The 15,309-nt window shown below is 43.9% G+C and overlaps 1 protein-coding gene across 2 annotated transcripts in view; it reads right to left on the bottom strand.

The window, feature by feature from the left end:
- Nucleotides 1-15,309, bottom strand: part of jarid2b (jumonji and AT-rich interaction domain containing 2b) — a 106,736-nt gene that overhangs the window by 48,680 nt on the left and 42,747 nt on the right. Inside the window, exons 1-3 of one of the 2 annotated variants that reach the window (XM_087835416.1) lie at nucleotides 10,365-10,557; nucleotides 9,159-9,285; nucleotides 1,289-1,415 (exon numbers count right to left, since the gene is read on the bottom strand). In XM_087835416.1, coding sequence (XP_087691542.1) covers nucleotides 1,289-1,415; nucleotides 9,159-9,285; nucleotides 10,365-10,451 — 341 coding nt within the window. In that variant the 5' untranslated portion in view covers nucleotides 10,452-10,557. Of the gene's footprint in view, nucleotides 1-1,288; nucleotides 1,416-9,158; nucleotides 9,286-10,364; nucleotides 10,558-15,309 lie in introns of those variants that run through there. The other variant, XM_087835415.1, reaches the window with a different exon arrangement.

The raw sequence follows: 15,309 nt of genomic DNA, 5'->3' as shown, positions 1-15,309 counted from the left end.
GGGCTGCTCATTACAGAAGGACATCTGCTGCTGTCCGGCCCCCAGACTCCGCCTCCAGCTTTACACTGACGCTTGGATGTCGTGTCAATGCGTGTGAGAGACCAGAGGCAGAACAAAACCACACACACACACACACGCTTGCACAACAGGAGGAGGCATGTGCTCTTACTCACATTCACACCTGCTACCGACAGTGGCTGTCAGCTTGAGAATGAAAGTATAAATTTAAAAAGGAAAAAAAAAAGGTTTATGGCTGCTGCTTTTGGACACAGAAATGCAAGGAGGAATGCATGATGCTATCTCTGTGTGGATGCGTTGCTGAGGTACTCACATAACAGATGATGTGAAATCTGCTTAAAACTCGTTTTAAGCATCGTTGTATCGTTTACTTCATTGTAATCTTATTTCAGCTGAAGATTTCAAGCCTTTTTTTTCCCTTTTCATGCTGAACGCATTAAAAGCATCGCATTTAAACGTCATTATATCACTCACCCCCCCAACCCCCGCTCAAGAACATCTCTCTGAAAATGACTGTTGTTTCACAGACTTAATCATTTTCAATAATTCACGCGTTACATAAACGCCTTCATAAAAAAATAATGCTGGATGGAAATTAACAGCTTTTTTGTGCTCAATTCCAATTTTTAACCGATTCATTCGGAAATGCATGGGAACATTGTTTTAAGTGGCTAATTATAAGTGACTGAAACTGTGTTTGCATTAGGAGATTTAAAGGGGGGGGGAGGGGGCGACTGTCACAGAACTCAGAGGCAACTTGCTCCTCTCTAAACATTTCGCCGCACACATTTGGGAGAGAAGAGGGGAGAAAAAAAAAACACGACAAAGTGTGTGTGTGCAGCAAGTTCATAAATCAGTGCAATGTTGCAGTGAAACATTTTGGAACTGATTTTTACCGGGGATGTTGTAACGGGGGTATTACGAGGCGGGGGGGGGGGGGGGGGGGGGGGGGGGGGTGGGGGGGGGGTGGCATGGGGAGACAGATCGAATAAATTATGGAAAGAAAGAGCAGATGAGAGAAAGGGGAAGACGAAGCATGTGTCTCAAAAACAATGAAGAGAACCCGAAAGCAGCTGGTGTCATGTGGCAACGTATGAAACCTCAGAGCTCAGAAAAGTCAGCGCAATTCTGCTGCACTTACAATTTATACCAAGTGTGCACGGCATGCTCTCAACTTCTCACAGTAGTCTTTCTGCATGCATTTAACACCCAAACATTCTGCAAACTTCTTTATAACCCAGTGACACAGAAACATCTCACACACACACACCTCTTTTTTGCAGGACTGTCCTCGCAGTACTCGCCGCTTCCTTTCAGGCCCTGACGGCGCAACGACCCGTCTTCTTTGTGGCTGCCCTTTGACCCCGAGCCGTTGAGCTGCCCATTGGCGAGGGAACCTGGAAAAAAAGGAAAATGGTTACAGCCTGGCCAGCATACGTTTCCAGCTTTCTGCCGCAACTCATAAAAAACGCTTCTTTGTCAATAAAACATTAGACCAGAGAATCAATGCTGAATATCTAGATACATCTCGAGCCTCTGGGGAATAAACAAAAGTTTATATATGACAGTGTTAAAACAGCCTTTTTTGATATCATCATTAATTACGGTAGTTCTGCTTCATCTGAGAGTGTAGGGCACAGAAAAAGAGGGACGAACACAAAGAGAGCACAAATTAGTTAAACATCTCAAATGCACAAGTACACCTGAGCCAGACATACCTGTATTCACCTGTAGAGGTTGTTGCAACATTTTATTTTATTTTTTTTGCATATACTTACATACGGGCCTTCACACCTCATAATGCCACAGCTTTTTGCAGCATCATGGGGTAGTTTTGAAGAGGATCCGAAGAAGTTAAACCCTATGACACTTGTAGTATAAAGAACAACTTTACTGCTTGCCCGACATGTATGTTGCGTGATGGTCCTTCATCAGGGTCATCACGCAACACATTACAGACAAGGAATATGTCACACATATCCACATACACATCTGCCACTGAGGCAGCAACTGGGTTGCGCTGATCATGTGGTTTGGAGTCAACCGTTGCCCCTGGCAATAGGGAGAAACCAGTGGGAAATTTGGGGTGGTACCTTATATAGCCATAAGCTGGAGAAAGTACAACTGCGTGGTGGTGTTTGAGTTTTGCCCCAAATTCAAAAGATCTGAACTGAAAGAAAACTTTTAGATGATACAGAAAAACGAAAAATCCTATGCAAAATATAAGGTGATTAATAAAGAACAGATCATAAAACCAGAAAAAATAGAAATCTCTGAACTGCCCCCTGGCCAGCTTAGGATAGAAAGGTACTGAATCTCCTTCATGCTGACATTTCCCTACGAGCAGCTGTTGTTGTCTTTGACTTACAATATGTGACGCTTGCCCTCTGACAAAGAATTTTTATGAACAACCTAAAGCCATTCGCAGAAATGGCTACTGCTGGGCTTGACGTTCTCCCTGAGCCCAATTGACAGAGCCCTAATTAAATATTTAGCAAGCAACTCGCACAAAACAAAATAAGCCCCCCAGACAGATTCTTAAATCAAAAGCAACAACAGGCACCGAGAATTCTAATTAGGTCAAATGTAGGAGTCGAAGTCAACGGTAATTGAGGCAGACAACCAAATAAAAAAAGATATCAACAAGATTTGGTTTCAGCGTACGCGGCTCTTGTAGTTGTTGGAAGGTGTACGCAGGGGCTTGCCTGATTTAACAGCAGAGCGTGAGTGGGCTTGCTTATCAGGGAGGCAATTGGACAAGTTTAAAGCTTTTTGGGGTCATTACAAAACAGGACAGCGCTGCCAAGGAGACCAATCGACTGGAGACAGAGGGGCAGTAACACGTTTAAAAATGTACTTCCCTTGCCAACTCAAGTGTCACTTTGCTGAGCGGAAAGTTGAAGATTTATATCAGTGAGTAAAACAACACTGCAAATATTTGACACAGGGGATAATTCATCAGATTTTTTACCTCTTTTGACCTGTTTTGACAAGCATTTCTGCCTGGCTGGACTTTTGGTATGGCAGGCTGCTGAATTATTCACATTCATTTTGAAAAGAGCAACGGTGACTCACTAAACACTCACATCTCGCAGGGGTTTGTTTAACAAGAAACTTCATAAGCCATCATAAACTCTTTTATTCACTAAAAGAACACCTCCCCACTGGTCTATCACCCTCTCTCTCTTTCGCTGAGTAACTCGTAGTTTTCTCGTGACACCCGGCCAAATTCCTTTTTGACTGATGCTTCTGAAAAGCCTGCTTCACAAACTCCTAATAGTGGGTGTCAAAAAGGAAAACAAATTATTACGATTACCGCAGAGGAGCAGGGGTTAGAATAAGTGGCAACTTGAATGATATCCTGCTAGCAAAGACAACTGCTGCCGAACAAGCCCGGGCGTCGTGTCATCTGAGAACGATCGGACGGGAAGCGGGGTGGCGAGATCAAATGATAATGGAGGAGACAGGATGAAGTTGAGTGATTGTAGAGCAGGTTAAAAAAGCAGGTTTTCAAACATATGATTTAACTGAGATTTATAAAAGTGCTCTGGGCTGAATGAACACACACACACACACACACACACACACACACACACACACACACACACACACACAGTGACACTTTCTCATTACTGCATAAACAACCGGGCTGTTGGGGTTTGCTCACACACGCAAGGCAGGTCAGCACCTGACTGCGGAGACACAGTCATCAGATGTATCTTTGCGCTCATAAAGTTAACAAAGACCGCCGCGATGAGTAAGGCCATCGCACTGCTGGCAACGCTTTATATGTTGGTGCTGGAGAGCCTCTAAGTCTATAGGCTTGGGGTGAATCACTGCCTCACAATGTCTTGGTTGGCACGAAAGGCTTACATTCGTACTCTTTTAATGAATCAACTCCTTTGAAGTCCCCTTCATAAAAGTACTATTTTATAAAACGGGGGTTAAAACATCATGTTAATTCAATCAAATATTGGAATATATTCTTAATATTCAATTGAATTAAAACATCTTTCAGAGCTTAATATGTTGGCATGAAAAATGGTAATTAGGTTTTTGAGGGGGGGGGGGTCATATAAACCGATATGAAAATGGGCAAGAGACTCATTAGAACTTCTGGACAGGGGAACTCACACCAGAGCAAACACAGAAATAGCTCATTAACTTTAATTGTGCTCTGAAAATGACTGACGCGTGATGTCCCCACAGAACGCAAACAAATAGGCAGAGGCACATTTCACCAGCCCCACCGCCCCTCCAGCTTTCCATCGCTTTTCCCCCACCTTGCCGCTGCCATACCCCATTCCTCCAAAGAGTTGTTCAACATATGCTGGCTGCACATGAGTGCCCATCTGAGGGGCAGAATGGAGCATCTTGGGGGAAAAAAAAGAAAAAAAAGAAAAGAAGGCCGGGGATGGGCAAGCTTGGCAGAAAGGCAGGAAAGAGGGGAGGGTCCTAAACTCAAGCCCCTGGAGCTCCTGAGGACCAGGCCAGTGGGGCATTCCAATGGCTGGTCCTATTGGGAAATAGGTGGGGTCTAATCAGATTTTAGGCATGCTTAACTAAGCCCATCGGATCCGCCGCGTGGTGCTCACCTCGACGTCTCGAGAGGACGGGAGGAAGCGAATGATGGTTCATGGGGCTGAGAAGAGAGTGCAAGCTGCAGTACTAAGTAGAGCTACAACTACATTCATGCCATGGGAAAAAAATCACACAAAGGAAAAAAAAAAAGACAGAGACAATGAGGGACAGAATGTGTCCTTACAACAAAGAATACATGAACAAGAGCTACATGTGCAAAATCAAAGATATGGTATCAGACAGAGAATCCAATAAAGACCTTAAATACAGCTATGAAAAGAAAAACAAATGGGTTAGCAGACGTATGGGAGTAATTTGTCTGGTGACTTCCTAAAATTCCATATTATGCTATTTATTCAAGTAGCCCTCCGTGCCTGTATACAATTAAAGTGTGGGATAAAGTAAAACAAAAAAAGATGGGCAGCTTTATTCCAGGAAAACCCCTCCTTGTATTATCCATTCCCAGACTCTTTTTTTGAGAGTAGAAGCACATACCAAAACTTACTGCCTGGCAATGGGATTTGAAATAGCCCCAAATATAGTGCTCTTCCTTCTAAAATTAAACCTCATAGCGCAGCTATGACCACAAACCAGAACAAAAAGCTCGCAACTATGTGCATTTCTGTAACACGGCATCTGCTTTTGTGCTGTTCAAGGCTATAACTGTGAAGCATCAAAGGCAAAGAATGGACGCTATCATGGCTCGAACTGTTGTGGGAAAGCGAGCATGAGAGGGCCGAGTAGACACAATCTCTCAGCCTCGCTTGAAATCCAAACTCGCCTTCTTCCAGCTACCGTGATTTTCTTTTATCACCACCTCCCTGTCTGTGCTGGTATACCTTCATCTGTCGTCCTCTGTCCGGCATCTTATCACCAGAGAGAGAATAGAGGTCCCACACAGTGCTTCAAGCTGCCACGGGCTGCCACTCTGGACGTGAAAGCGGGTGGCGGCACGGGAAATGCAGACAGACAGCAGAGAGACTGCAAACTGAGAGCTGAGGGAAAGGCCATGATGTGCATTAAAACGGGTAGGAACAACAAGTCGTGAGACTGGCAGCCAGACGAGAAAGGGGAAAAAAGAAAATAGAGAGCGAGAGAGAGGGGGACAGTCAGAGAAATGGGCAAACAGGGAGCCCTCTCTTCAGCGCCTCCTGGAATTTGGCCAGCAGCCAGTTCCTCCATCAATAGCACTCAGGGAAATGGAGAGGGAGGAAAGGAAAGGGTGGGTGTAAGCGAGATAGCGAGGTAGGGACGTGGCTTCAGAGAGATAGCTTTGACGAGTCACAAGAAGAGGAGACTGAAGGGTGGCAAATGGCGGAAGAATGGGGCGGGGAAGGGGAAAAGGGTGAGAGGGTTAGGGTGACAGGTAGCGTAGATACTTGGGACAGAAGGGGCAGAATACAGGAAGGACACAATGGAAACGGGAGGTAGATGGCGAGAAAGACGGAGACAGATGAAAGGAGCTGTGGGAGAAAAAAGGGGGACTGTGGGCGTGGAGATACATAATCGAGGAGATTGAGCAGCAGGCGGGAGAGAGGAGACAGGAGCTCGCGGAGAAGGCAGTAACCAGAGTCCTATTGATGTGTAATAGAAACCCTGCGTTGGAGGAGGGGGGTGGGGGGGACAAACGGAAGGACAAATGGATGGAGGGAGATAGGGAAAAGTAGGAAGGAGAAAAAAAAGGAGAAAGAATGTGGCTGCGATGCGTGGATTAATGAGCAGAAGCTGGGATGCAGAAGGGCATAATGCTATTTGATAAATAATGCAGGGAAGGAGGCACGAGAGGCAGGAAGTGTGATGGACACAGACGGACGGCTGCCAGCTAGCAAAAGGTAAAGTGGCTGGGGAGATGGCATGATTACTGGTTATGGACAGGGAGAAGGCTGGGGTGGGCGGGAGATAGACCGACACGTGCGGCTGATTGACAGGCCGCCACACCTCCCTCTAAAATAGATAGCTGCTGCTGCTGCACAGTGATGGAGGAGGGAGGAGAGAGGAAAGGGAGAGGGGATGGGGATGGAGAGATGCCCAAAGTAGGGGCAAAAAGCTGCTTTAGAAGCTTGGTTTGATGACGACCAGATGCCACGCTTTCAATCAGATCTGAAATAACATGAAGTCAATCGTCCATTGACAAAAACACTCTGAAAAGCGTGATTTTTTTCAGCGTTCTGTCATTGGGATTAAAAAGAAAATGCCAGTCCAAGAAAATGGACTGTTTGTCATTTTCCGCTTAAATAATCACAGTTTTACAAATTTCGCTCTTTAATTTTTTTTGTCAATTAAGTAAATAAGCGAGGAATTTCCTGCCTTGCATCATTTCATCCATGTCCTATCCAAAATGGCTGATACTTCCACACAGACGACGACGCCTGCATGAGGCTGAAAAGTGCGGCACATGTCTGGCCCCAAAATATGCCCAGTCTATCTAACCCGCAGTCCTCTAAAACAGCAGGGGCTGCCCATTCAGGATGTAGTGCATGCTGAGTGTGATCCTCCAAAATGGCTGACAGTTTCACCACAATGTCTGTGCGAGAGAGGAAACTGTGCCGCTCGCACTGCCTCCAAATCCTCGCTAACCCACGGTGCTCTAAAACAGCAGGTCCCGTCTATTCAGCCCGACTCCCTTTTGTGTCAGTGCGGGCTGCTGTCGTTACCCCCGGTGCGACAGGCTGCCAACGCTTTCTAATGAGTCATTTTTATTCAGGCGATAAGGTCAGCTACCCGCGGCGGCTTAAAAGGCCCTGAGGAGCTCTAGAGTGGCAGCTATGAGATGCCAGACAGACGCACGGAGATGTACTGGCACACAAGGAGGGGAGGGGGTGGCACTCAGAACCACTATGGACAGAAACACTAAAGGATTTTTTTTTTTTAAATCTTTGTGTTTAATAAAGGAAAAATGGCCAAAATAAGAAACGAGGAAAAGGAATAAGCTACATTTCAAAAGAGGCTCCCACCTCCCCGTTTATGCCCGTCTCTCTTTCTGCCGAGCTGGAAGACTGGGCGTGAACTTTCAGAGGCTCCTTTTTTTCCTCCTGGTTTCTTTCTTTCCACGTCTGGGTTGTGTTAATGTCAACTGAGAATAGCTTCTGAGGCACGTGTGAAGTTCAAATCACCGCTGTTGGCTGGCTAAGGGCTTTTGTGTGTGTGTGAGTGCATGTGTGTGTAGGAACACCAGTGTCAAACAAAGACATGGTGGCAGCTTGGTTCAAAACAAGCTGTTCATCCCCCCTGTGCACTCACTCTTCTCATGTCGTTTCAGCCTCTCTTTTTTTAAGAACACACAAATTCCCTCAACTGTTTCTGGAGCAGGCTTCGACCATGGGATTGGATTTCTGTCTTTAGTAAGTAATTTCGGGTATTAACTCAAGTTAAAGCTTCTGATAGGCTCGTGTTTTAATGAGCCCTGATCTCAGGATGGGTGTAAATGTGTAAAGCTATTGAGTGGAGGTGGAATTAACAACACCTATACACGTGTTTTCTTGTGTGTGGCACTGCTGGAGACCTCATCTGTGTCCCTGTGTTTGATGCACAAACAACTTTTTTAGAAACAAGAGGGGAATGCTTTCAGCTTTGAGGATGTGACACTGGCCCGAAAGACGGCCCAGTGACCAGAAACAAAAAGGAAAATGAAAAAAAAAACAAAACAAAAAAAACAAGCAACTGTGACATTTCCCCCCTCAAAACATGACTGCAGCCATTCTTTGCCTCCGATTCTGTCACAACAGCGTGACAGTTTTCAGCTTCTCACACCTTCTGCACAGTTTCTTTTTACTGTGGAAAGCTGTAAACACTAATTGGTTTAATTTGTTTTTCTCTCTTTGCAAAGTCGTCAGCTACATAAAGAGCACAAACGGGACTTTTCCACTAGAGGAACCATTATCCTTGAGTAGGAACCTTGGAGGAACTTTGTGTGTTTCTACTAAAAACATCCCTGCTCTCGTACTCGTACCTTTTAAAGGTTTGGGGATCTTTGGAGGTGGTGTAGAAGTGTCACCTGTGCCTCACTCTCCATCCTATTACCACTGTTTTTGCATGACTACCACCTAATGGACTGGAGCAGAGCAGTTTCAGCAAACCCAAGTCCTTGAATTTTCAGATGGGTTATTTTGAGGATCTAAGTCATTTCTCTGGACCTTTATTTAGACCCTTGTCCCTGCAGTAGAAACACAGCAAGTCCCTGCAAAAGGTTTTAACCTACAGGGAAAGATAATCAGTTCTCCAAGAGTTCTCAATTCTATTAACAAACCAGCCAGTCCTGTGTGCTTAAGGGTTAATCTGTAGTATACAGCAAACTTGCATTTGTATAATCACTTACTGAATGCTACTGATGTGAACAAATAGGCCAGTTTACCGTATTTTACACTTTAACACTGATTAATTCAGCAAAGTATTACTGCTGTACAGTATACACCTACACATCTACTCAATCTGCTCTTTTGTAGCACCCAACCCAGAGACAAAAACAAAAGAAAACGTTAGTGCAAAGATGAGCTATGCAGTATTGCATTTACCTCCTTAATGCTCTCCTCAGAGCATTAAGGAGGTGGACTTAAACCCACCATTAGAGTTTGTGGTTCCATCCCCATCCAGCTGCCGTTTTTGTGCAGTCCTAAACTCCTTTAGGGAGAGGTAAAGCACCTTTCGCATAACCCGCTCCTCCGACCACGGGATCCCATCACTGTCATCCTGTGAAGATATCAAGAGGGTGAAAATGGATTAGTGTAAGCCCTCATCGCAGAGAAAAACCACAAGCAATGTGCATTTCCCCATTTTTTGTAACCATTAACTCTGTTTCTGCTCACATCATGTTTTGGAAAGAAAGAAAAAACTTGGCAGACAAGAACATGAAAAGGACATAATAAAAGACATTATTTGTAAGTTGGACAGCTGTTTATGCCGGGCCATTTCCTTTGTTTCTTTTTGCAAGGCAACAGAACTTCCAAAGTAGTGTGGCGTTAGGTCAAGGTCAGGAAATGCTCACAGGGCAGCCAGGCTTAGATTTGTCTCAAAACAAAAGAAAGCTAAAACTAACGTCAAAGTCCGTACATTTTCACATTTTTATGAAGAGATAACCACATAATTACTCAGCACATTCAATGTAGCATAAAAACTCCAAAAATGGCCAAGAATTAAGGAATTACTTAAGGAAAAAATGTTGGTTTTTTTAGCTAAACTATGAAGAAGCTATTACAATTAGAGAATGAAAACTGAAAACTAATTTTAAATTATTTTATGAATAGTTAACGGATAGTTAATGTTCAAAACGGAACAAAACGGCTAGTTTGATTAAAGTACTTGTAAAAGTTGAAATTTTTAGCTAACATTGTGGACAAACAAATGAATGTATTAGCAAGACACAGTAGATATTTGTAATAATATTAGCTAAAATTATGAAACTTGTAAATTATTTAGCTAAAAATATGGCGTTAGCCAGCAATGTAACAATGACCTAACAGAATGGAGAGACAGTTAAAGCTGTTAGCTTACAATACAAACTAAATGTAGCTAAATCAAGAAGAACATCAGATAAATAATCCGAGTTTTAGGTGACGGCTGTGCTAATATGTGAGAAGTTATGATAGATTTAGTAAAGAGAGGGAAAAAAACAAATAAAAAGATCCAAGTACAATGGGGACTCCCTTCCATATTGTTCTTATTGCATCCTTCCCCAACATTTCTCACTACATAGTGACATTAGCATGACACACTATTAGCATAACATAGCATTAGCTTACACACGGGGCAACACATTTGCATAACAATACATTAAGGGGTCGCATTTTCCCCACAACGCCGTGATTGGAGAGCATTAAAGCGATGAATAGGTAGGAAGCAAATGAAAAAGGCATCATGGGACTGCGAGTTTATGCGTTGCTAATCTCTCCCAGTGAGAACGAGACAAAAGTTGTTATTGTCAAAAGAGGTCACCAGGAGTCACACATGCACACACACACACGCACGCACAACACATCCTTCTCCGAGACGTGACCCATTCAGACTCGGTCTAGGCAACACACACAAGATGGTCGAATGTGCAGCACATGGAGGGAAAGTTATTGGAAACACTCATTGCTGGCACTGAGTTTTAACGGCTTATTGGAAAAAATATTCCAGCGCAAAGAGCATTCTTAAAAGGGTCTTTAGTGAGTGTCCAACAGCAATCACCATACTTCTTTCCTCCCTTGCTGCGTACACTCATTGCTCTGACAGCTGTGTTTGATGTCGAACAACGCTAATGACTAAAGGAAATGAGATTAGGACATGCGCAACAACAAAGAGGTATTAATAAATAATGGAAGCTGGAAATAGCTTTTCTCTACTCGAGTCATGGGGCGAGTGGTTTTCAGCTGTTAAGTCTCAGAAAAGAAAACATTTGCTGCTTTTATGTAACCAAAAAAAAAAACGAATGTATGCTAATTATCTGAATTAAAACCACATTTCTAGTCTTGTCAACCCATCTCAGCGAGCACATTTCCTTCTGTCTGAGTCAAATGTAAAGAGGCAGACTTGTGTGGGAGCACACTGTTTGTTCATCCAGTTGACTCAGACCACTGGAGCTTGCTCTGCTAAGTGGCTGGCGGACACTGCAGTGGCATCATTGTTGGCTGGGTGCATTATTTTAAAAATAAATATTTAAAATTCCACATCGAACAACAACAAAAAAATTATAATAACACTCATATCAAACTGTTTTACTGCTGCAAGATAACAATGATAGTATTAAAACAAATTCTAAAAGATAAATAAATAAAAAGTTCCAAAAAGGAAAGAAAAAAACAGAAGCAGAGGAGTAAAGATGACGAGCTGTGGGAACACAAACTGTACTTCTGTGTGCGTGGAAGATAGAGAGCGATGTAATCTTATCCTACTGGTATGGATTCTCCCACAGGCGAGTGAATAAGCCCGTTGTTTCCGACTCCTGGGGTCGGAAATGTTCTCTACACACAATCAAACATGCAACTAAGATATGATAGGAAGGAGCAGAAAATAGTGTGAAAGTGGTGGGTTGCCTTTACATACCTTTATTTAAAAAGGAAAAAGAAATAAGCCAGCACAGTACAAATTTTGGATTACAGGCCAGATCCCAACTTCAGCGATATGGTGTCTAATTTAAATCTTATTAAAAGGTCGCAGAGATATCTTGAGTGTTTTCTGTTGATACGACTGTAACACTGACAAAACTGAAGATTCTCTTTGTTGTTTCTGTCTCTTCGGTGGATAAAAATAAGCTCCTGCCTTTGTTTTGATTTCTGAGGTCTGCCCGGGGACCCTTCGGGGAAAGGCCTCAAGAGCTGGTGAGGGGAAAGGTGGGCAAATATTAAAACCTGAGTGTCTGCACATGATGGAGCTGGTGGGTGACAGCCATGTCTGCCTTTATACAAGACACACGCTTGCACGTGCACACACACACACACGCTCGCATGTGCACACACACATGCAAGCAGACCTTCCAGTGCACTGATGCTTCGCAGCCTCTGACAGAGGGTGATCGGGTATTTTTTGGGGGTGTAACGTGCAGTCACTCATTACACTGTCACACATGACCAAACGCACACACACACACTAGAGAGACAGATAGTGGGAAGTATTCAATTATGCCATTTTCTCCTGTAGTTAATGTCATCTAATCCATTCACTGTGTGTGCATGCGAGTGTGTCTGTGTGTGCATGTGTGCAAAAGCCTGCCAGGTAAGCACCAATTACCTAGACAGCTCACTAGCACTCTTTCCCTCCATGGTGTGGCAGAAGGCCAAATGTACACACACACACACACACACACACACACACACACACAGCACTGACAGTATATCTCAGGGTTACAAATGCTCTCATATACAGATTCTATGGCTCGACACACACACAAAAACACCAGACACAGCTGCATTGGGAGAAAAAAAAATGACCTTAAAGTTCATCTGTATTTCTTTTCCTCTCTGTTTCTCTGTGGTTTCCTCACAGTAGTTGGCAGATTGCCACAGATATTTCCTGCACTGTGTACACATGCGAGACTGGGGGGGAAAAAAAATGCAGGGAAGAAATGCTGACCGACTTTTCACCGAGGGGAGAAACGAAAAGAAAAAAGTGACGGTTAAAGCTGTGCTCCGCTGCAACCGCTCTAACCTAAAACTTCCCAATACTTGCTCATAGCTGCACGAGATCAATTAAACACGTTTCCACAGCCATTTTCTGAACCGAGACAAAAATGGGCCTTCTGATCACAAGAACCTGCCTGCATGTGCGTGTGTTTGACAAAATGTTGGTCAGCATTACAGAAACCCTCCAGAACCATATACATCGTGTTACCAGAGGACAAGCTTAGCATGAGAGAAGAAGAGAAACATCTACTCAAACAACCAAAACCAAAACGAGCTGCGCCTCACTTTCCCTGACAAACGCAGCACACCGTGCGTGTGCACGTATGTGTGCGCCTGCGCTTGTGAGGCACTGCCAGAACTCTTCAGAGACCGCTTTTACACAGAGCTACCTGGCACTGACACACACATCTACCCTACAACTAGCTCCCACCAGGCTAGTGGAATTCCACTAATGAGCGCGGGGACCTTTTCGGTGCACACTGTGCGTATGTATAACCAAGTGATGCCTCAGGATAATTGTGCGCTTACTGTCACCGAGCAACCCCACCCCCAACTCTTTTGTAATACACAGGTAAGCCATCCTACAAAACACACACAGATACACATAAATGCAGGCGGATAGGTTTAAAGCATCCATAGGGATAATGCGCATGAAAAAGTGTGTCATATAAGATCATTACATCTCTTATGTCCTGTGATGTTGCTCTCAATTTAAGTATGAAGTACAGCTCTAAAAGGAAAGAAAAAACAGCTTAACCACTGGGCTTCTTAAAATACTTTTTCTGCTCCATTTCCTGACATTATCCTGGAGCTGGCTTAAACGGCTCAAAGTATAACTGGGGCCCATCTTAAAGGTGGGCAACAGTAGCCAGGCAAAACTAGAGTTTTGCCAACAACCGAATAATCCCGGTCAACACAGGTGTATAAACAGAACTGAGCAAATGTTTAAAAGCAGTCTTGCACTGTGCCAGGCATAAGCCCTCAAGAGTCTGCGCAGGATTACATCCATCGCTGCATCAGCACCAGCTCATTAGCTGGATAAAAAGTGGCGCCGGTTCCACTTCATAAGTCCAGCCCCCGTTCAAATGCTCCTCTCTGCAAAGCAGGCAAATCCAATAACCCAGAATGGAGACTGAACACATGTTCTAAATGTGGTGTAAGACACCAGGGTAGGGGCAGAGAGTTGGAGAGGAGGATGGGGTTCTGAATCTTCTGGGCATCCACTCAAAAAGTTGGGAGAAGAAAAAAAAAAAATCTGACTTGAGCATTCAGTGGGAATAAACGGTGACAATACAGATCTCCTCAGAGACCATATTTAACTCCCATATTAAAATATCACACGCAAACAATGGATTCATTTTGCACAACAAAAGCATGTTGAACACCAGCCCAGTCTGATTTCATTACCAGTATAAAAATACCCCAATGCCAAAAACTCAAAGCTGTACTTTGCCAGTGTTTTGTTAAGTACTTTTTTTTTAGAAGTGTGTGTTTGTGAGAAATTACTTATTACAGCATGAAGCAAAATACGCACACACAGAAGCTGCCTTTAACACAGAGACTCACTGTTTATCCCTGGTGCTGCTACACAAGAGATGATTAAACCCAATACGTGCTTTCTCTTTTTATCATCAAGATGATATACAACTCATGAATAACTAAAACACAAGAGAGCTACATGTAAGCGACGCCACTACTGAATGAACACAACTCGTTAGCATTTCAGTCTACCGCACGTATAAATCCGCACACTCGCGTGTGCATACATTTCTGTGCAAGTGTGGGTGTGCGTGCGTGCGTACAAGCTAGCGGTTCTATAAATAGCTCTGTGCTGCTGCCGACTGTGCGGATGTCACAGCAGAGGAATGTGGGCCATGCGCAAGCTGCGATCCGCTCTACAAAACTGGCCCAAAAAAATCTGTTATTCTAACACATTTCCTGTTGGAGCACGGACGGAGCAATAGCAGGACAGATAGATGGAGGAGAAATGTTATTTTAGCAGAGCCTGGGATTTTGTTTTCCAGTAGTCGGGGACCGTCCCTACACCACTACTACCCATCTCTTTTCCTTTCTGCACATGTTGAGCTTTCTTACCACTAACACATGGTCCCCAGATGACTGCAAGGACTCGACTGCTGAGGGTTCACAAGCAGTGCAGATGACGTTGATAACAATTATTTAATTCCCAAATACATGACTGGGGCCTCTCTCGCACTCATGACCAAGCGTTTCTGGATCTGAAACATTTAACCCATTAAAAAGACAAAAACCAGCGACAGAGTGGCAATGGGAGTACTGACGAGGCTGCAAAAGGTTCAAATTATGTCCGACTGAGTACTGCCGGGACTCCTTGTGAGTGAGGGATACATATGCAGTATCTAAGCAGTACAGTGATTCACTTAAAAAGAAAATAAAGAAAAACTAGAAAACTTATTTTGCCTTTCTGAAGCTTATTTCCAACGTTGAGTGTAAACAGTGGCAGCTGTTCCCTAAAAATCCCACTTGTCCTCATCCTACATCAGCAAGATCAACTAAAACCAGGCCAGCTTCCTTAAGCATGAAGCACATGTTTGCGTTGAAAATTTACATTCCGATCCTAACTACATCCTGGTCC

This window comes from Neolamprologus brichardi, chromosome 22 (assembly GCF_056152115.1).
Source record: "Neolamprologus brichardi isolate AB-2024 chromosome 22, ASM5615211v1, whole genome shotgun sequence".
Lineage (NCBI taxonomy): Eukaryota > Metazoa > Chordata > Actinopteri > Cichliformes > Cichlidae > Neolamprologus > Neolamprologus brichardi.
The sequence above is the reverse complement of the archived record's forward strand: the minus strand, read 5'-3'. Positions and strand labels throughout refer to the sequence as shown.